At 44.1% G+C, this 23533-nt stretch overlaps 1 protein-coding gene and 1 pseudogene across 1 annotated transcript in view; both read right to left on the bottom strand.

Moving 5' to 3' along the window:
* LOC148506515 (class I histocompatibility antigen, F10 alpha chain-like) overlaps positions 1-23104 on the bottom strand; it is a 66246-nt gene extending 43142 nt beyond the window's left edge. Inside the window, exons 1-3 of the mRNA XM_088446531.1 lie at positions 22969-23104; positions 17068-17328; positions 3090-3368 (exon numbers count right to left, since the gene is read on the bottom strand). Coding sequence (XP_088302657.1) covers positions 3090-3368; positions 17068-17328; positions 22969-23023 — 595 coding nt within the window. The 5' untranslated portion in view covers positions 23024-23104. The remainder of the gene's footprint in view (positions 1-3089; positions 3369-17067; positions 17329-22968) is intronic.
* Positions 20520-20637, bottom strand: LOC148506516 (5S ribosomal RNA; annotated as a pseudogene).
* Positions 23105-23533: the final 429 nt, after the last annotated feature.

Genomic DNA, 23533 nt, shown 5'->3' with positions numbered 1-23533 from the left:
GCAGTATGGTGAAGTAACCCCAAGTGAGGTACAACAATGGGGCCCGCCCGGCGATCCACAATTAAGAGGATTCCGAGAAAACAAACCGCCCAAGGGGGTCATGAAAGGGGCCGGCACCCGATGACGCCACATACAGAACCCTTTAAGAGTTAAATCCTCCGCACTAACACCTGCAGCACATGGCTTGCAGGATAGTAAAAATGGGTGCAGTATAACGCTCTATCTCCTGGTCAGACATATCTGACCAAGCCTTGTGATCAAGCAGCGCTATACTGGTCCTGACTGATACTAAAAATTAGCTGCAGGGACTCATTTTCAGCGTATGCAACACACAGTTCCACTCAAAATATGGCAACGTGCAGCACGCAACAGTATGTGACAAACATCACAAATATTAACAAGTATATAAATGTGAGGTCTCAGAACCACCCCAAGTACAGCTGTATTAGGGCAGATAAGGAAAGGGATAGATATACACTGACAGGTGAGAGAATAAAGTACAGTCAGCACTAGCATAAGTCACATACAATGCAGATATATACATATATACATAAACATGTCATAATATACTGCACTATGACACTGCATTCAGCTGCCCAGATTCAGTGTCTGGGAAGGCTACAGCGCTGTGTACACTGACCTAATGGTGAGGTACGCAGGGGGACTGGACCAACTGCCATCTCCAGAGATTTCTGCTGCACCACAAGAAAATGGCCGCTGGAGACCTCAGAAGAAGTGTGGCCCGTGGAGGAAGCAGCTCAGCGACGCCAGACTATAGATACTGAAAGGCGCGCTGAGCTGAGGGGAGGAGCCTCTGTAACAGGGAAGGCTGTCTCCCCTGGCCGGCAATTAACCCCCGGGACGCCGGCTCCCTGCACCGAACACTAAGTCCCTGGTGGTCTAGTGGACACACGGGGTATGGGGGGCCCGCCGCCACTGCCGGCACCTCCGGTCTGTCCCCAGAGACCGGAGGCACAGGACTGCATTTCAAATGCGCGGATCACCGCAAGCGGTGACCCGCGCCTTACCTGCTCCCCGTGGATCCGGCAGCAGTCCTGGGCGCCCGCAGAGTCCGGCTAGTACAGACTCTGGGGTCCCGCTGAGATCCCCAGATCTGTACTGGCGTCTCAGCGCCAGCGGGGTGACGGAGCGGCAGCTTAGACGTCCTATGGACAGTCTGACGCTGCCGCTCTGAAGAATCCAAAGGAAAAATGAAAAACTCTGTCCTTTAGAAAAAATAAAGCTTAGGGGCTGCTAATCAGCTCCCCACTGCACTAAACGGTGACCCGAATCCGGCGGGCACCAACTTAAACTGAGGTGCCTCTGGCTTGGGGGTGGGGTTATAGGGAGAGTGGACCCAAGTGCATCCTGGGAGCTAAAAGCTTTAACTGCGTGGTGCCCGGATTTGGTTCCCAACCTATACCCCAAGGTCAACCCTGTGGACCTCCTATGGACCCTGAAGTAGAAATGACCAGTATAACTGATAGGGATGTATGATGAGGTGTAATATAAATGTGATACAGGTATATAGATACAGTGTATATAATGTGCGGTGTCACCTCTCTTCTCCAGATCATCTCTCCCATTGTTACACTACTGAGTACAGGACAGTATAATGTAATGAGACACATGAACAAATGACCAGTATAACTGATAGGGATGTATGATGAGGTGTAATATAAATGTGATACAGGTATATAGATACAGTGTATATAATGTGTGGTGTCACCTCTCTTCTCCAGATCATCTCTCCCATTGTTACACTACTGAGTACAGGACAGTATAATGTAATGAGACACATGAACAAATGACCAGTATAACTGATAGGGATGTATGATGAGGTGTAATATAAATGTGATACAGGTATATAGATACAGTGTATATAATGTGTGCTGTCACCTCTCTTCTCCAGATCATCTCTCCCATTGTTACAGCACTGAGTACAGGACAGTATAATGTAATGAGACACATGAGGAAATGACCAGTATAACTGATAGGGATGTATGATGAGGTGTAATATAAATGTGATACAGATATATAGATACAGTGTATATAATGTGTGCTGTCACCTCTCTTCTCCAGATCATCTCTCCCATTGTTACACCACTGAGTACAGGACAGTATAATGTAATGAGACACATGAGGAAATGACCAGTATAACTGATAGGGATGTATGATGAGGTGTAATATAAATGTGATACAGGTATATAGATACAGTGTATATAATGTGTGGTGTCACCTCTCTTCTCCAGATCATCTCTCCCATTGTTACACTACTGAGTACAGGACAGTATAATGTAATGAGACACATGAAGAAATGACCAGTATAACTGATAGGGATGTATGATGAGGTGTAATATAAATGTGATACAGGTATATAGATACAGTGTATATAATGTGTGCTGTCACCTCTCTTCTCCAGATCATCTCTCCCATTGTTACAGCACTGAGTACAGGACAGTATAATGTAATGAGACACATGAGGAAATGACCAGTATAACTGATAGGGATGTATGATGAGGTGTAATATAAATGTGATACAGGTATATAGATACAGTGTATATAATGTGTGATGTCACCTCTCTTCTCCAGATCATCTCTCCCATTGTTACACCACTGAGTACAGGACAGTATAATGTAATGAGACACATGAGGAAATGACCAGTATAACTGATAGGGATGTATGATGAGGTGTAATATAAATGTGATACAGATATATAGATACAGTGTATATAATGTGTGGTGTCACCTCTCTTCTCCAGATCATCTCTCCCATTGTTACACCACTGAGTACAGGACAGTATAATGTAATGAGACACATGAGGAAATGACCAGTATAACTGATAGGGATGTATGATGAGGTGTAATATAAATGTGATACAGGTATATAGATACAGTGTATATAATGTGCGGTGTCACCTCTCTTCTCCAGATCATCTCTCCCATTGTTACACCACTGAGTACAGGACAGTATAATGTAATGAGACACATGAGGAAATGACCAGTATAAGTGATAGGGATGTATGATGAGGTGTAATATAAATGTGATACAGGTATATAGATACAGTGTATATAATGTGTGCTGTCACCTCTCTTCTCCAGATCATCTCTCCCATAGGTGATGTATTCTTTAAGCCACTTGATGCAGATATTCTCCAGATAATTCTTGTGCATCTCGGACACTCTTTCATCGGGACTGTTCCATGTCTGTGTACTGATCTGAGCCTCGTGCATGGTGGGGATATAGATCCATCTCTCGGTGTCCAGGGACAGGAAATCTCTCCCATCAAATCCGATCTGATAAAATACGCCAATGCTGCCGTCATGTCTCAGCTCACAGCCGTACATCACCTGGACGAAATGGAAACCTGCACACAGCACAGGGACATGTTACATGGAAGCAGAGCATGTGGCATTATTTGTGCAGCCGTGTGTGACATCATGTGTGTAACATGCTAAAGCAAAACTATGGCAAGATGTAGACAACCAACGCATCGCCATCTGTGCGTGAACTACAACTTCCAGCACGCCCTGACATCCAAATGTTATAAATAAATCACTGAGGAAAATGTTTGGATGTATGAGCAGTAGATAAAGAAAAAACCCTTATAATATGTGTTTTGCTAGTTATAGAAATATACTTGCAGCGTGTTTTTGCTGGCACATTGACAGGCTTTTATAATGTTCTCTTGTGAATTCATTCATGTGGAAATATGGTACTTAGTAGAAGCGCCGCACTTATAAAAGCAGGGTACCCGGGATATTTCCATCTCCTCTGCCCCTGATAAGAAAAAGGGAGGGGGCTTTGCTGAAAAGAGTGTGGGGCTTCGCTGAAAAGAGTGTAGGGCTTATCTGGGGCACTGCAGGGTGTTTTACAAGGGGAACTGACAAGGTATGATGTCATCTTGGAAGTTTTTTTCCTACTAGTGGAACTGCATCAGTGGTGGTAACAGGCGCACCGGCAGGAAACAAAGGGCCTTATTCAGGTGTGGACGCTATTTCGATGTTCACGCAGTTGAGCGATTATCGGTGGACTGCACATGCATCTTAGCCGCAATGCGCACACGTGATGACTAAATTGTGATCACATGCGACTGTGGTTGTAGTGAGGATTTATTCGAAAGTGAATGACAGACAATGGCCGTTCTGTGGGAGGTAACAAGGAGTAGCGGCATAAAATGCGGGCGTGTCATGACTATTTTCAGGACATGTATCTGCCTGCATTAGCGATCCCATACGCACAAAATATAGAGCCAGCGTTTCAGTTCCAGCTGCCATTTTGTGCGGCCATAGGATTAGAAAAACAGAAAAATTTACCCCCCAGCACAGTGCATAACACAGCAATACGAATTGAATACTACATGATATAGCAACAAAGGTCTCTGGATTTCTATTATCGTGTAGTATTCAATCTTATTGCTGGTATTTTGCAGTGAGCTGGGGGAACAGTGTTTCTTGTCTAGCTTAATTCCCTCCCTTTCCGGCACCTGTGAGGAAGCATTAAGATGATCTGAGCAGCCACCATTTATATTACTGATCTGAGAGGCATGGATGGGACCAGCATTGGGAGGGTGTGCTGGTTCCTGTAGTGCCATTTGGAGGATATTGGGATACCTCCAGGTGAGTTGGCTCTCAACTTACATATATTAATGTATGTGCTATTATCATGTGACATAACAGTATGTAATGAATGATGTAACCCACAGCGGGTGCTATCATGTAGCATTAGGGACACTGCTTAAACATATATTTGCAAATATATGCAACAAAGTTCTCTGGAATTCTATTATAATGTAGTATTCAAATCTAATTTCTGGTCTATTGCAGTGTGCTGGGGGAATATTTATATTTTTTTATTTTTTTCTAGTCTAGATTCTGGGGCCTATTCATCAAAATATAATTATCGCATGTGATAATTATGGTTTGAACTCGCTGCGAGTTCAAACACAGTTTAGGAGGCATTCATCATGCCTCCTGTTCTAAACTTCCTACGAAGCAGTTTTTCGGAAGTGAGAAACATTTCCGTGCCTGTCTTCAAGCTGCGCATGCGCAGTTTGAAGACAGGCTGCAGACTTCACTGCCTTCCACCACGGGTGTCCGATTCGGCCCTCCCCCAGGTGTCCGGCCCCCCTCCCCTGCAGTGAGCTGGGCCACATGCGCAGCTTGAAGACAGGCTGCGGATTTCACTGCCCCCCGAACCCCTGCGGGTGTGAGATTCGACCCCCCCCGCAGGTGTATGACCCCCCCTCCCTCGCAGTGAGCTGGGCCACATGTCTGCAGTGCCTCAGAGTGAGAGCTCTGGGACTCAGCTGTGCATTCACAGCAGGGAGGGATCTGAATAGATCCTCGGCTGTGGCTGCCATGTATATCTTCACAGGCTGCCGTGTAAACAGCAGCCTGTGAAGGTTATCGGGGGCTGAACGCCATCTCAGGGTGACATTCAGTAACACCATCAACTTCATAAAAAAGAAAAGAAATTCAGAACTTGATGAATAGCCCGACACTTACTTTTTACAAAAGTATGTGAAAATGTTAATTTTCACATGTTTTTGTGAAAAATAAGTGATGATGAATAGGCCCCTAAACCCCTTCGTTTTCAAGCACCTGTGAAAGACCATTAAGTTGATCTGAGCAGCTACTGTGTTATACGATCATAGGGTTTCTCAGATCGTCGATTGTTGCACGCAGTTGCTTGGATCTGCTAAGCTGACGGTGAGTGCCTGAATACATTCCCATACCTCCCAACCCCCTTCCAGACCTCAAGGAGGGACATGTCGAGCGCGCGTCCGAAAAGGGGCCTGGTTTATGGGGAAAGTGGGCGGAGTCTATGGAAAATGGGGCAAAGCCTTGTGGCTTCCCCCGTTTTCGTCACTTTGGGGGCGTGCCCAGCACTCTCCGAGATGCTGGGCAGCCCCCAGGCTCTCCTTACACATGAGAACAGATGCCGTGTGCACATTGAACAATTCCTCCTTCAATGTACTAATTGTAATTTGCAGGGAAAGCAGTAGCCATAACCGCTGTCCCTACCAGTTACATCCCGCCCATATTGGAGGAGTCTTTCACATTTTAGAAAGATTCCTACTGAGAAGCTGACACGGGTGCACAGTGTCAGTTTCAGAAGCCAGTTGGAGGCTGCGGGAGCGGGATTGTAAGACCCCTCTCCTGTGAGAATACCTCCGGAGCCATAAAGTGGTTTATGCCATCTGACCATGGCATAAACAAACGGGATGAAACATCCCAGTCTTCCCCATGTGTATCATGCCTGTCTGTCTGCCCCTCCCCTTTATAATGTAAGCTCTTACGAGCAGGGCCCTCTACCCTCTTGTGCTTCTGTTACTTTATTTTCATCTACTTCTTACTCCCCACTAGCATACTTGCCTACCCTGCCGATTTGGTCAGGAGCCTCCCAAAAATCGAGTGCCGCTTCCGACCTCCCAGGAAGGCAGGCAAGCCTCCCGGCTGCCGCCAACCCCTCCTATCCCCCCGCAATTCCATGTAAAAGCCCCGCAACAGGGGGGGGCAGTGACGCGATTCACGTGAAATCGCGTCATTTTGGCCCCGCCCCCTGCTTCACACTGCCTGTAATATCGGCAGTGTAGCGGGGGCGGGGCCAAAATGATGCAATTGTGTGGCCCCGCCCCACCCGCAAGCACTTGTCATCTGAAGGGGCAGTCAGATAGTCGGCAAGTATGCACTAGGGCACCTAACACTTTGGTTGCTTATGTGGGTGTTATGGTCACCAATGTATCAATGTATATTATCCATGTCCTGGTCCTGTAATGTATTGTACTGTAAGTCACTTTTTTGTTTATGTACTTTGTAAGGCGCTGTGGAACATTTATGGCGCCATATAAATAAACGATAATAATAATAATAATAATGGTGGCCAGACCTTAGTCCCCATTGATAAAAAATGGGGACTGTGGTCTGCAGAGCTAATTAACCTTTGCAGTAGATTTTTGTGCTGTTCTTACATGGCTTTATGAAACAGAAAGTGACCCATTAAGTTCAAAGGAAAATAAAAGATCTGTGGTTAGTGCAGTAGTGTGGTGCTTGGTCTGCCTGGGGCGGACGATGGAAGAGTTTGATCACGTGACCCAAGTTCAGGATGAGAGCATGTTGGATTATTTGAAGGAAAAGCCAAATGCTTGAAAAAGACGTGTGATTTACAGCAGAAGTATGATGAAGAGAAAACAGTGATACATGCTGCTTACATAGTGATCTGTGGGCCTGATTCAGAGCCGCTCGTAAGTCGCTCCGAGCGATGTTCCACAACTGCGCATGCGTATGGGTCATAATGCGCATGCGGCAACCAGTCATTGCGGTCAGAAATCGTGCGCTCGTAACCAGAGCCGGATTTAGACCTTATGGGGCCCTAGGCAAGACACCAGTTTGGGGCCCCCTCCCTCAAACAATCCATAGCACTATATGCGAGTTCCTGATTCATGCCCCTTACATTTTTGGGGGGGGTTTTCCTCCTTATATTCAACTTTTTAAAGCTTTTTAATGAAAATATTCCCACTATGTACAAAGGGGAACATGCAGGGACAGTAGTTTGTGGTAACTGCAGTCCCTGAGATTTATATCCCCGGCAAATTACAGAAGTCTTTCACAGAAGTGAAAGACTTCTCCTGGGAAAGCTGGCACTGCGCATGCGCACAACATCAGCTTCCGTAGCCGGCTGGGGGTTGCGGGGGAGAGATCTAAAGATCTCCCTCCTGCCCTTGGAGCCTCCATAGGCTTACAGTAGTTTATACCATCTAAAGATGGTGTAAACTACCGGGACTAAACTCCGAAAAGCTGGGGTGACAGGGGCTGGATGTAAAGGAAGGTGGGGGCAGAAGAATATAAAGGAGGCTGGGCCAGACAAAGGTGATGGTTCCTGGTGACAAGAGGAAGGTGATGGGGTCTGGGGCAGAAGGTGACAGGGGCTGGATGCAGAAGAAGGTGATGGTTCCTGGTGACAGAGGAATGTGATGGGGTCTGGGGCAGAAGGTGACGGGCTGGACGCAGAAGAAGGTGATGGTTCCTGGTGACAGAGGAATGTGATGGGGTCTGGGGCAGAAGGTGACAGGGGCTGGACGCAAAAGAAGGTGATGGTTCCTGGTGACAGAGGAAGGTGATGGGGTCTGGGGCAGAAGGTGACGGGCTGGACGCAGAAGAAGGTGATGGTTCCTGTTGACAGAGGAAGGTGATGGGGTCTGGGGCTGAAGGTGACAGGGGCTGGACGCAGAAGAAGGTGAATATTAATTGATAAATAGGCCTCTATGTGTTTTTTTTTGGTGGCTGTTTATTAAACAGTGTAAACTATGCATCCCCAAGGTATTTTGGAACTACAAGTTTTAGCTTGCCCTGTGATAGGACATGCTATTTTTTTGTAGTTACACAACACTGAAGAACCATAGGCAGTGGTAAGGGTAAAGTATTATTGGCTGAAAGCCACCTACCTTATAGCTTGTCTGGACAGTCTGCGTCGCCTTGGTACTGTAGCTTCTCTGTGCAGTGCAGGTGGCAGATTCCATCCACGTGGTCAGCTTCCATTTCTATACAAAGTAAATATATTTGAAGGGCTCTCTATAATATAAAAAAGAGGACCCCTGTCTACTGTGTAAAATGAATGGCTAAAAAGCATTATAGCCAAGTAGCTGGGCACTTTCTCATTTTTAGGGGTCCATATATTATCGGGTTTTAACTAATTAGAATTTCTTATAGCCTCTTATCATGGCAATAAGAAATTATTTACTGCCTGGATGTATTATAAAATGGCATCCAGTGACAGGGGCGCAGTAATATCCCAGTAATATCTGCCATATGTGTAGCCCATGGGCTACAATGGTGTTAGCTAACAGGGTCAAGCTTGGTAAATCTCACAATATAGCAGCCCCTACAGAAACCTATGGGGGCTTCTATTGTGAACATAAACATCCAGGAGATACTTACATTTTTGGATATCCCCTGAAACAGATGTTTTTTGGGGGATTTCCTGAAAAATTAGATTAGTTAATATGCCCATTAGACTTCGATTTATCAAAAAAGAGCCTAAATCTGGCAAAAACTGTTCTTTTTGCCAGAGGTCTTCTCCCTATTAACAACTGAAGACAAGAAAAGCTATCACCGGCTGCCTGTTTTAGAAGGATCGCAGTTATATACAGTATCTCATCTCTTGATTGAGATAGTGTAGGAGTAGAGGAGGAAAAAATACTTTATTAAAATAAATAATATTTTTATTATCTTTTTTTTAACAATTCTGTGGGTTGTTTTTTTTATTAAACTGCTACTGGAAGTCCTAGCAGCATTAAATTTTTTATTGCTGTGCTACATAATGTCACGGGGATCATCTGTAAATGAATATCTGTGCATCTGAGACCTGTATCCGGTATACAGTATACACTATGTATATACAGTGTTCCTGCTAGGCTGTGGGAACGGCTGGGAGCCGTGGGGGCCAGGCCAGGAGTCTCAGCACGCGCCAAAGGGGGACGCCTCCAATTTGTCACGCTTGGAATTGCCGGAGGCAAAGCAAGCTCTCCCTTCAGGACGAATAGATGCCAAAAGGTCACCGCAACTTTTCCCACCCACAGGACACTGCAGCTCGTGGGTGGGAAAGGCTGAGGGCATGCTGTTTTAGCAGGGTGCTCCTAAAAGGGCAGGGCCCATTTTGCCCTTTTAAAATCGGGCAGGATGCGGCGCCCTACTAAATCTAGCAAGTGATCCCAGGCAATGGAAAACGAAAGCATTCACCATGTTGTGAAGAAATATAAACTTTTAATATGCCACCGTCATACCACGCAGGCAGCCAGCTCAATTGTTGCTCATTACAGATGCCACATGCTGGCGTTTGGGATCCTGAAAGTCCTTTATCCAGGTATACCAACAGTAACAACTCAGCACCAGGGTCATCACAGAATGCATCAACAGCAGCACACACACCACACTGCCTTCCCGGCCCCATATACTGTATATAGTGAAGTACTTTAACTCACAAACCAGTGAGCGCTCAAAGAAAAGGTGCTTACCTACCACGCAGTGTGTCCAGCCATCATCTGCTGTAATCCAAAGTACACCATGCATTAAGCGCACCCAGCACTTCCAGGTTCACAGCTGCTGCCGCGAGTGCGCATTCCCGCTATCACAGTCTAGAGGGCATCTATGAGTATCAAGCTTGGAAACGCACCTCCATCTTGTCCCCAGCCGTCGGCATGTGGCATCACAATTGAGCTGGCTACCTGCATGGGTACGACTGTGGCACATTAAACTATATATTTCTCTAAAACCTGGTGAGGGCTTTTGTTTTCCATTTCCTTGGATCACTTTAAGATAGATAGATAGATAGATAGATAGATAGATAGATAGATAGATAGATAGATAGATAGATATGAGAGATAGATAGATAGATAGATAGATAGATAGATAGATAGATAGATAGATAGATAGATAGATAGATAGATAGATAGATAGATAGATATGAGATACAGTAGATATGATATACAGTAGATATGAGATAGATATGAGATACAGTAGATATGAGATAGATGATAGATAGACAGATATGAGATAGATAGATATGAGATAGATAGATAGATATGAGATACAGTAGATATGAGATAGATAGGAGATATGAGATAGATATAAAATGTGTGTGTGTCTGTTCCCATCACAGAGTGTGAGTGAAACTGATCTTGAGTAAGGGATGGCTTTCCAGCTTTGTGGAACTACAAGTCTCAGCTTGACCTATGGCAGGGCATGCAGAGTCTTGTAGTTCCACACTGTACAGACACTGCTGCAAGAAGATAATTGTAGTACACTTACCGTAACTGCTGCTTCTGCTCCTGCTCCGTCCTGTGGCTCCTTCAGTGCAGGGCTGCTGTGGCTCCGCCCCCATGGCTTGTGCTGCAGCAGATTAGAACGGAGCTGCCTGAATTCCTGGAGGCAAAGCAGGGGCTTACTTGCAGGTACGGTGAGTAGTCAGTCTCTGTGCAGCTACTGTATGCTATGGCTGGTCTGCACTGGGCGCTCCCCCACTGACGCCACAGTTCAACTTACAAATCTCACCTGCTGTCACTTACACAGCCTTCCCATCCCGACCTCCCTAGGAGCAGCCAACAGGGATAGTCAGTCACAGGGGCAGTGCACTGCGGTCCCAACACTGAAGGCTCCGCCCCCTTCCTCTGAGTGCAGGGAAAAGTCATTTGGGCCAACCGGACAGTTCAACCCTCCGCAGGCACACACAGAGTCACTCTCCGACAGAGCACTGTGTGCACTGCACTGGGAGTATAGGCGGAACCGCGGTACTCGAGCAATGCTCCTGTAGGAGTGCTTTGATCGGGCAGATTTCTTGGCGAGCAGTTCAGATGCCTTTCGATGTTCCCGATTAATCTAATAAATACAGGAGATGATGTATGATACGAACGGCAAAGGGGCGTCTTTACAAAATAGCGAGCGCATTTTTCGGACGCTCGCTCAGACATAGAGGCGTCCACAGACCGCAAAGAGCGAGCGCTTAATTTAAATATCCGGCCCCTTTTTCAGAACGACCGTCCGCAAATAGCGTCCGGCTCTGAATCAGGCCCTGTGTTTCTTACATAGGTCAAATGGAAAAAAGGAAATGGATAAAGTTTGAAAAACACAGTCTCTGGCAGGAAAGTAGGGTGAAATTAAGACTCTTTGGGGTATATTTACTAAAGGTCGATTTTAATCAAATTTTACTGATTTAAAATCTATAAAAAAATTGATCAACATCGATGTTGTGTTTCTGGGGCTAAATCACACATTTACTAATACTTAAATTTTTTTTTTTACAAAAATTGCCTATTAGTAAACGTGTGATTTAGCCCCAGAAATACAACATTGATCAAAATCTATTAAAATCGACCTTTAGTAAATATACCCCCTACAAAGACAGGCGTACAGCGGGCAGTGATGGTGATGCGCCTTGGTGAACGGGAAACATGGAAGGCGACTGCAGTACAAGAATCTGTTGCTTTGAATCAAACACTTGTGGTGATTCAATAAGAAATGTCCACTTTAAAAGAATGTATAAAGGGATATCAGAGCAAAACAAAGCATGTATACATGGACATCAGAGCAAAACAAAGCATGTATAAAGGGACATCAGAGCAACACAAAGCATGTATACAGGGACATCAGGGCAACACAAAGCATGTATACAGGGACATCAGAGCAACACAAAGCATGTATACAGGGACATCAGAGCAACACAAAGCACGTATACAGGGACATCAGAGCAACACAAAGCACGTATAAAGGGACATCAGAGCAACACAAAGCACGTATAAAGGGACATCAGAGCAACACAAAGCACGTATACAGGGACATCAGAGCAACACAAAGCACGTATACAGGGACATCAGAGCAACACAAAGCACGTATACAGGGACATCAGAGCAACACAAAGCACGTATACAGGGACATCAGAGCAACACAAAGCACGTATAAAGGGACATCAGAGCAACACAAAGCACGTATACAGGGACATCAGAGCAACACAAAGCACGTATAAAGGGACATCAGAGCAACACAAAGCACGTATACAGGGACATCAGAGCAACACAAAGCACGTATACAGGGACATCAGAGCAACACAAAGCACGTATGCAGGGACATCAGAGCAACACAAAGCACGTATGCAGGGACATCAGAGCAACACAAAGCACGTATGCAGGGACATCAGAGCAACACAAAGCACGTATGCAGGGACATCAGAGCAACACAAAGCACGTATGCAGGGACATCAGAGCAACACAAAGCACGTATGCAGGGACATCAGAGCAACACAAAGCACGTATGCAGGGACATCAGAGCAACACAAAGCACGTATGCAGGGACATCAGAGCAACACAAAGCACGTATGCAGGGACATCAGAGCAACACAAAGCACGTATAAAGGGACATCAGAGCAACACAATGCACGTATACAGGGACATCAGAGCAACACAAAGCACGTATACAGGGACATCAGAGCAACACAAAGCACGTATACAGGGACATCAGAGCAACACAAAGCACGTATAAACGGACATCAGAGCAACACAAAGCACGTATAAAGGGACATCAGAGCAAAACAAAGCACGTATAAAGGGACATCAGAGCAACACAAAGCACGTATACAGGGACATCAGAGCAACACAAAGCACGTATAAAGGGACATCAGAGCAACACAAAGCACGTATACAGGGACATCAGAGCAACACAAAGCACGTATACAGGGACATCAGAGCAACACAAAGCACGTATACAGGGACATCAGAGCAACACAAAGCACGTATACAGGGACATCAGAGCAACGCAAAGCACGTATACAGGGACATCAGAGCAACGCAAAGCATGTATACAGGGACATCAGAGCAACGCAAAGCACGTATACAGGGACATCAAAGCAACGCAAAGCACGTATACAGGGACATCAGAGCAACGCAAAGCACGTATACAGGGACATCAGAGCAACGCAAAGCACGTATACAGGGACATCAGAGCAACGCAAAGCACGTATACAGGGACATCAGAGCAACGCAAAGCACGTATAAAGGGACATCAGAGCAACGCAAAGAACGTATAAAGGGACATCAGAGCAACGCAAAGCACGTATACAGGGACATCAGAGCAACGCAAAGCACGTATACAGGGACATCAGAGCAACACAGAGCACGTATACAGGGACATCAGAGCAACACAAAGCTTGTATACAGGGACATCAGAGCAACACAAAGCATGTATACAGGAACATCAGAGCAACACAAAGCATGTATACAGGGACATCAGAGCAACACAAAGCTTGTATACAGGGACATCAGAGCAACACAAAGCATGTATACAGGGACATCAGAGCAACACAAAGCATGTATACAGGGACATCAGAGCAACACAAAGCATGTATACAGGGACATCAGAGCATACTTGCCTACATCCTGGCTGCTTCCTCCGGGAGGAAGCAGCCAGGTCGGTGTAGCAGGGGGGGCGGGGCCTGTATAGAGGGGCGTGGCCGGACACTTTACCAGTGTTTAGGGGTGGGCCTGGGGGCGGAGCCACGCAATAGCGTCATTTAGGCTCCGCCCCCACAACAAAATGACGATATTTCCGGCATTGCTATGCGGGGGGTGGGGTTATGATGACGCGATTCAGCGCGAATCGCGTCATCAGCCCCTCCGCAGTGGGGGTTTAGCACTACATTGCGGGGGGGACTGGAAAATTCGGGAGGCCTGCCTACTTTTCCGGGGGGCCGGGAGCGCACCCGATTTTCGGGAGGCTCCCGGCCAAATCGGGAGAGTAGGCATGTATGCATCAGAGCAACACAAAGCATGTATACAGGGACATCAGAGCAACACAAAGCATGTATAAAGGGACATCAGAGCAACACAAAGCATGTATACAAGGACATCAGAGCAACACAAAGCATGTATAAAGGGACATCAGAGCAACACAAAGCACGTATACAGGGACATCAGAGCAAAACAAAGCACGTATACAGGGACATCAGAGCAACACAAAGCACGTATACAAGGACATCAGAGCAACACAAAGCACATATACAGGGACATCAGAGCAACACAAAGCACGTATACAGGGACATCAGAGCAACACAAAGCACGTATACAGGGACATCAGAGCAACACAAAGCACGTATACAGGGACATCAGAGCAAAACAAAGCACGTATACAGGGACATCAGAGCAACACAAAGCACGTATACAGGGACATCAGAGCAACACAAAGCATGTATAAAGGGACATCAGAGCAACACAAAGCATGTATACAGGGACATCAGAGCAACACAAAGCATGTATAAAGGGACATCAGAGCAACACAAAGCATGTATACAGGGATATCAGAGCAAAACAAAGTATGTATACAGGGACATCAGGGCAAAACAAAGCATGTATACAGGGACATCAGGGCAAAACAAAGCATGTATAAAGGGACATCAGGGCAAAACAAAGCATGTATACAGGGACATCAGGACAAAACAAAGCATGTATACAGGGACATCAGAGCAAAACAAAGCATGTATACAGGGACATCAGAGCAACACAAAGCATGTATACAGGGACATCAGAGCAACACAAAGCATGTATACAGGGACATCAGAGCAACACAAAGCATGTATACAGGGACATCAGAGCAACACAAAGCATGTATACAGGGACATCAGAGCAACACAAAGCACGTATACAGGGACATCAGAGCAACACAAAGCATGTATACAAGGACATCAGGGCAAAACAAAGCATGTATACAGGGACATCAGAGCAAAACAAAGCATGTATAAAGGGACATCAGAGCAACACAAAGCATGTATACAGGGACATCAGAGTTCCGTTCGGATTTAAAAACCAAATCTTATTCGCTATCAGCTGTCACGAGTTTTGGATAGCCAATAAGATTCGGTTTTTAAATCCAAACGGAACCGAGTAGAACCGAACCCGCTCACCCCTAGTATAAAGGAACATCAGAGCAAAACAAATCATGTATACAGGGACATCAGAGCAACACAAAGCATGTATACAGGGACATCAGAGCAACACAAAGCATTATGGGCTGCACAGACGGTGTAATGGTTAGCATTACAGCCTCACAGCACTGAGGTCGTGGGTTCAATTACCACCACGGCCCTAACTGTGCGGAGTTTGTATATTCTCCCTGTGCTTGCGTGGGTTTCCTCCGGGTACTCCGGTTTCCTCCCACACTCCAAAAATATACTGGTAGGTTAATTGGCTCCCATCAAAATTAACCCTAGTGTGTATGTGTGTGTGTGCATGTGATAGGGAATATAGATTGTAAGCTCCACTGGGGCAGGGACTGATGTGAATGGCCAACTATTCTCTGTAAAGTGCTGCGGAATATGTGTGCGCTATATAAATAACTGGTAATAATAATAAAGGAATATCAGAGCAACACAAAGCATGTATACAGGGACATCAGAGCAAAACAAAGCATGTATACAGGGACATCAGAGCAAAACAAAGCTTGTTACGATGTCTACACTATTTTTGGACGCAGTTAAGTATGTTTGTTATGGGTGTAATATTGTGTGAATGTTATATGTGTAGTGTGTACAATATAGTGTGTATAGAATGAAGAGTATATGGTATGTGTATAGTGTAGCGTATGTACATTCTGTATAATGTGTTATGTATGTATATACAATACCATGCATGTTAGGTATGCATATAGTATAGTGTGTGTATGCATAGTGTATTGTTTCTTACATATATACAGTGCAATGGGTGTGTTGTTTGTGTAAACAGTGTAGTGTGTATGTTATGTGTATATACAGTGTAATGTGAATGTTATGTGTGTATATACAGTGTAGTGTGTATGTGTGTATAAACAGTGTAGTGTGTATGTGTGTATATACAGTGTAGTGTGAATGTTATGTGTGTATATACAGTGTAATGTGTATGTTATGTGTATATATACAGTGTAGTGTGAATGTTATGTGTGTATATACAGTGTAGTGTGAATGTTATGTGTGTATATACAGTGTAATGTGTATGTTATGTGTGTATATACAGTGTAGTGTGTATGTGTGTATATACAGTGTAGTGTGTATGTTATGCTGTATACAGTGTAGTGTGTATGTTATGTGTATATACAGTGTAGTGTGTATGTTATGTGTATATATACAGTGTAGTGTGAATGTTATGTGTGTATATACAGTGTAGTGTGTATGTTATGCTGTATACAGTGTAGTGTGTATGTTATGTGTGTATATACAGTGTAGTGTGTGTTATGTGTGTATATACAGTGTAGTGTGAATGTTATGTGTATATATACAGTGTAGTGTGTATGTGTGTATATACAGTGTAGTGTGTATGTGTGTATATACAGTGTAGTGTGTATGTTATGCTGTATACAGTGTAGTGTGTATGTTATGTGTGTATATACAGTGTAGTGTGTATGTTATGTGTGTATATACAGTGTAGTGTGTGTTATGTGTGTATATACAGTGTAGTGTGTGTTATGTGTGTATATACAGTGTAGTGTGAATGTTATGTGTGTATATACAGTGTAGTGTGTATGTTATGCTGTATAGAGTGTAGTGGGTCTCACCTCTAGTCTGATTGAAGCGATTCATAGCTGTATTCACCCTACGTTTGTATGCAGTCTCGGTGGCTCTAGCAATCTGTGTCTGCCGCTCCCAGTAATCCGGTCCCTCTTTATTCATCCATGGAGCCACAGGACTTAAGACATGAGACTCACTGTGATAAATGATTATCTGTTGATCATCCACATATCCAATAATAGAGAACTCAGGCAGACCAGATCCATTCCCTGATACTCCCGTCAAATAATACCGCAGGGTGTGGCTATCTGAGGGAGACATAGAGACTGTTACATATCACATACAATATACAGGCTAGTGTCATCTATATACATACAGTTATCTAACAGTAGAGTAAAAATAACTTAGGTAATTATCATATACTATAACTGGCTGATGCACCCGGTTTCACTCGGGTAGACCTTAGATATTTTCATTTCCTTCATACCATCTTAACTTAACTTAAATGCTTAGTTCATGTTATGCCTCAGGTGTAAAGGACCGTACTAGTATCAAGATTAAGTAAATTAAGATTTTTTTGTTTTTTTTTGCAAACCATTTTTATTGGCTTTAAGAGCAAAAAAAAAACCAGAAACACATTTGTACAAAGGTTTTGTTTTTCCATAATGTCTCCCACCTCTATCTCATAGAACATCTCCATCTGTCTTCTCCTACATCTCCTTGCTGCTCCCTCATCGATTCCTCCTCTCCTCCACCTGTTCTGTTCTCCTCTTCTGCCCCCTGCCTGAGACGCGCATTCTCATCCAAAGCAAGTGAAGTATACAAATGGAAATGCCCCACGCCGAAGTCCCGACAGCCGGCATCCTGAACGAAGGTAAGCGGGGACAGGTTAGAATTACCCGCAGGTACCGTTAGGTACCCCTGGGAGGACTTAGGGTTAGGCACCCCCTGGCAGTGTTAGAGTGAGCCTATGGGGTTAGGTACCACCCCGGGAATGTTAGGGTTAGAGTGCGGGGAGGAGGGTTTAGGTTTAGGCACCATGAAGGGACTTGGGGTTAGGCACTACCAAGGAAGGGTTAGTCTACTTACCAGCCCCAGTAGGGATGTTGAACCTTTGGGATTCTGGCGTCGGTATGAGAACCACCGGCTAGTCAGCCGTCAGTATTTCATACCGATTCAGATGATAACTATTGTATTACAACTGAACATCTACAGCCTTGGAGCTTGATAAATAGGCCTCCCGATGCTTTGCCTGTATGCGCACGCTCTCTGCAGAAGGTGACATGTCCACAAGGTCTGATCCAGAAGGTGAGATGTAGCTCTCAAATCGTGGCTGTCACACCAAAATAAGGACAATTGGGAGGAATGCAATCCCCTGATATCAGGGGTGGCCGGATATCAGTGACACAGAACTTGCTTTTTGTTTGCTCACTGTAATTCTGGCTTTACGCTGAACTAGTAAGTATATGATCCAACCAATGGGATGTACACTTCACAACTGCCAAACAACATTTCACCTTTGCGGCTGATATTCACCATTCGTGAACATCAATGGGAAACTATTCACCATCGGTGCCAGACCATGGACGGTTGCTAACCATCAGTTGGGGATGGTAACACAACCAAAGCGGCCATCTTGTTAGATGCTGTAAGGGTGTGCTGGTGCCGCCTCGTAGTATAGCAGTGTTATACCTAGGTAGTATTACAATGGGCACAAGGATTGCCCTACAATGTTCATACCTAGTTAATATGCCCCTAGTTATACCACTGGCTGCCGGGCATACTTTAGGTCATACATACACTGCACCATTATGCACTCCTATAGTATACAACCATGGCCAAAAGTTTTGAGAATTACACAAGTATTGGTTTTCACAAAGTCTGCTGCTTCGGTTTTTATGATGGCAATTTGCATATACTCCAGAATGTCATGAAGCGTGATCGAATGCATTGCAATTACTTGCAAAGTCTCTCTTTGCAATTAACTTAATCCCAAAAACAACATTTCCACTGCATTTCAGCCTTGCAACAAAAGGACCAGGTAGCATCATGTCAGTGATTCCCTTGTTAACACAGGTGAGAGTGTTGACGAGGACAAGGCTGGAGATCACTCTGCCATGCTGATTGAGTTAGAATAACAGACTGGAAGCTTTAAAAGGAGGGTGGTGCTTGAAATAATTGTTCTTCCTCTGTTAACCATGGTTAACTGCAAGGAAATATGTGCAATCATCCTTGCTTTGCACAAAAAAGGCTTCACAGGCAAGGATATTGCTGCTAGTAACATTGCACCTAAATCAACCATTTATTGGATCATCAAGAACTTCAAGGAGAGCAGTTCAATAGTTCTGAATAAGGCTTCAGGGCACCCAAGAATGTCCAGCAAGCACCAGGACCGTCTCCTAAAGTTTATTCAGCTGCGGGATCGGGGCACCACCAGTGCAGAGCTTGCTCAGAAATGAGAGTAGGCAGGTGTGAGTGCATCTGCATGCACAGTGAAGTGAAGACTTTTGGAGGATGGTCTGGTGTCAAGAAGGGCAGCGAAGAGGCCACTTCTCTCCAGGAAAAACATCAGGGACAGACTGATATTCTGGAGAAAGGTACAGGGATTGGACTGCTGAGGACTGGGGAAATGTTATTCTCTCTGATGAATCCCCTTTCAAATTGTTTGGGGCATCTGGAAAAATGCTTGGCTGGAGAAGGAAAGGTGAGAGCTACCATCAGTCCTGTGTCATGCCAACAGTAAAGCATCCTGAGACCATTCTTGTGTGGGGTTGCTTCTCAGCCAAGGGAGTGGGATCACTCACAATTTTGCCTAAGAACACAGCCATGAATAAAGAATGGTACCAAAATATCCTCCAAGAGCAACTTCTCCCAATCATCCAAGAACAGTTTGGTGACAAACAATGCCTTTTCCAGCATGATGGAGCACCTTGCCATAAGGCAAAAGTGATAACTAAGTGGCTCGGGGAACAAAACATCAAAATTTTGGGTCCATGGCCAGAAAACTCCCCAGAAGTTCAGTGACAGCTTGCCAGGGCGAATTGCAGAGGTCTTGAAAAAGAAGGTTCAACACTGCAAATATTGACTCTTTGCATAAACCTAATGTAATCTTCTAATATATAAAAGCGAAAATTTGTCCTTCTGTCTTTCTATACAAATCAAAGAGGAAAAGTAGAGCTAGTCGCTGGGGCACTCTTATGAATAATATATATATATATATATATATATATATATATATATATAATTAAAATATAACTTTTAATATTCATCAATAAAATAATGCGGCACCATACATCCTGATCACAATTGACAGATGATATATAATGATCATCTGTTTTAAACGTGGTTAAATAATGAAAAAATGTGGCAAAGTATTTATTAGATCTCCATTTCACTGGGTATATAAATAGGAGATGGTTAATAATGAACAAGTATGATTAAACACATATTTGGTTTAAGTGCTCTACCTGTGTGTGTCTAATCCAAATCAACCTCTTTTGACCTACAGCACCTGGGATTCCCAAGGGGTCTCCCATCCAGGTACTAAGCAGACCTATCACTATTTAGTTACCAAGATCAGACGAGATTGAGCAACCAAGTGAAATATGGCTGTAGGTATAATAAAATGGGTTGCACCATCACCTGGTCAGAGCAGTAACCATAAATGTAGGGCTATCACAATGAATATTCCATTTATTGTTTTAAAATACAGTGTTCAAAGAAAGTGATGCATGAGCACACCTAATTTGTTACACGTGAATTCATTGTAATATACATATACAGATTTATATAACGTGTAACAAAAGGTTTATGTATAAATAGCAGCAAAATGCTACTCAGTTTATCCTATAGTTTGCTATGGTATAGCCATATGTTAAATCCTCACCAAATAAGGATTGGAACACAAATTGTATGCTCAAATAAGGCACTGCGGGGTCTAGTTACTAAGCAGTGTTAGGAGACAGAGTGAAAAGTGATAAGTCTGTGATAAGGTGCCAGCCAATCAGCTCCCAACTGTCATTTTTTAAACACAGCCTGTGAGATGACATTTGGGAGCTGATTGGCTGGCACCTTATCACTTTCTTATCACTTTTCACTCTGTCTCCTAACACTGCTTAGTAACTAGACCCCTGCATCACAGATTGACCTTGATGCTTTAAATAGCTCATTCAGTTCTTATGGTGTTAAACATCAAACACAAAAATTCCAAATGGTATTGTGTACATTATAACAAAGAGTTCCATAGTTAATGGTCATTAGTCAATAATAATAATGTAACATGCACAAAAGGTAGGACCGTTTTCCTATCGTTAGAGTACATGGAAAAGAAAAAGAATAGCATTCACAATTCTAAATATAGATATCCACATGCGTAGTACGTGGTATCCTCTAAGCTAAGTACAAGCCACGATCGTGACATTTTACATATGAGCGTATTAAAACACGGTGGAGGCAACTAAAAAAATGTGAAATCAAAATTACTGTTAATTTCGAATTAATGAAAAAACACAATTTTTGCATAGCATTCACCCTCTACAGGTCAGGTACGGAATTAGAAAAGGATTTAGCTTATCAACTATTTTTTTCTTTTCTATCTTCTCTACTATATCAAAGCGAAAATTTGTCCTTCTGTACTTCTTTCTTTCTATACAAATCCACAGTTTACAAGCGAAGATCATGACATTTTACATATGAGCGCATTAAAACACGGCGGAGGCAACTAAAAAAATGTGAAATGGAAATTGATTACTGTTAATTTTTAATTAATTACAACTCACAATTTTTAGGACTGTTGATGGGGAAGTTTGTCACACTTTTCGTGAGGCCTGTCTAAGGAGAGGTTGGTTGGAGGATGATGTGTTGTGTGTTCTCCCCTACGCAATGCTGCTGCTGCTGCCGGGTAGCGTCTCCCCTCTGTTCCCCGGTGATACATGTTTCAATTGACTGCACTTACAAGTGCCACCGGGGACCGGAGGGGAGATGCTTCCCGGTAGCAGTAGCAGCAGTAAAATAAAAAAAAATTAAAAAATCTTCAGTCCGCCCCCTCTGTTTTGCAATACTGTCCACTGCAGACCAGGGCCGGGCAGAGGTCGGGGTCCGCGGCAGAGCCTTTGACAAGCTGCGAGGTAAGGTGGGGAGGGGGGGTGGACCGACACAGAATTACTGCAGCTGTAGGTAGTGCTGCCCATGCACCGCTTTTGTGAATGTAACAGAGCATGCGCAGCACGGATTCCAGCTGCGGTAAGTTAGAGTAGAGAGGGAAAACTATCTATATCCCAAAAAGCTGTCATCGCAAAAATGACATCTTTTCGGAACAGATATTAATGTAGAGGAGGAATGATGAATTCCTCCGGTAATTAGGTAGAACTCCATGCGATTTCTAAACCTAATAATTACCTCCATCAATGTTTTAGTAATGATGAATAGGCCCCTTTGACACTTATGAAATGCCTGTAATGTTACGTCAGTAGACCATAAGTAACATCTGACATAAAGGTCTAATAACACTGAAGCAGCACACTTTGTGAAAACCAATACTTGTGTCATTCTCAAAACTTTTGGCCATGGCTGTATATAATTTTTGTATAAATACACGCTGCTATGGTGATACTATAGGCAAGTCATTTATACAGTGTGTGTGAATGCTGCATCAACAACAAAAACACCCACAAAAGAGCATCCTGCCCTATATACTGCGACAATATTTCATCTGTATGTCTTAACTGACACACAGATGTATCCTCATGTATCTAGCTTCAATACGCCAGTGAGCAGCCAGGTCTCATGCAATATAAGACACCTGAGTCTTTATATGAAGCACAACGGAACTTGGAAAGAAAAAGGTGCGGCAGCTACATTGTAGCACTTCCTATACAGATTCAGAGATGTGTAAGGACACCTCTGTACATGTTACTAATGTATACCCGTTCCCCACCCGACATACTCACCACAATACACTCCTGAGACCCAGAGGATAAGCAGGTAGAAGGGGGATTTCTGCATCCTCCGCTGGGTGATCTATTGATATTGTGGGGATTCTGGAGGGTTAATAACACAAACTTGCCCCCAGAGACACTGAGTATATTAATGTAACCCAGTGACTTGGCAACTCTGTATACAGGGGGTGTGTGGTTCTCTCTGCTGATTGGGCGGTGGCTGGGTCTCTGACCAATAGAAAAATGAGCAGGCAGATGATCAGCAGTTACCAGGCAGAAGGTGAAATAAAAGCTTAGAGAGAGAGAAAGTGAAAGTGAGCTGCAGCCTCAGAGAAGTAGAATATATTTATAGAACCGATAGCCAATAATCGATGGTTGATGTTTTTTTTTGTACCAACATTAATTAACCATCGCTGGTTAGGCTATGCACAGATGGCAGCAGACTAGTAGAGGAGGACATAGTTTTAAACATCTGTGTGAAAAAGAAGCTTTATGGATGTTTCACTTGCAAACTCTTTATCCTGATGGGTTAAATGGAACTATAGATTTTGATTCATTTCATTAATTTTCTCAGCTC

This window comes from Taudactylus pleione, unplaced genomic scaffold, assembly GCF_031769625.1.
Source record: "Taudactylus pleione unplaced genomic scaffold, aTauple2 ptg000400l, whole genome shotgun sequence".
In the NCBI taxonomy this organism is placed as follows: domain Eukaryota; kingdom Metazoa; phylum Chordata; class Amphibia; order Anura; family Myobatrachidae; genus Taudactylus; species Taudactylus pleione.
Note: the sequence above shows the minus strand (reverse complement) of the source record. Positions and strands in the feature narration are given on the sequence as shown.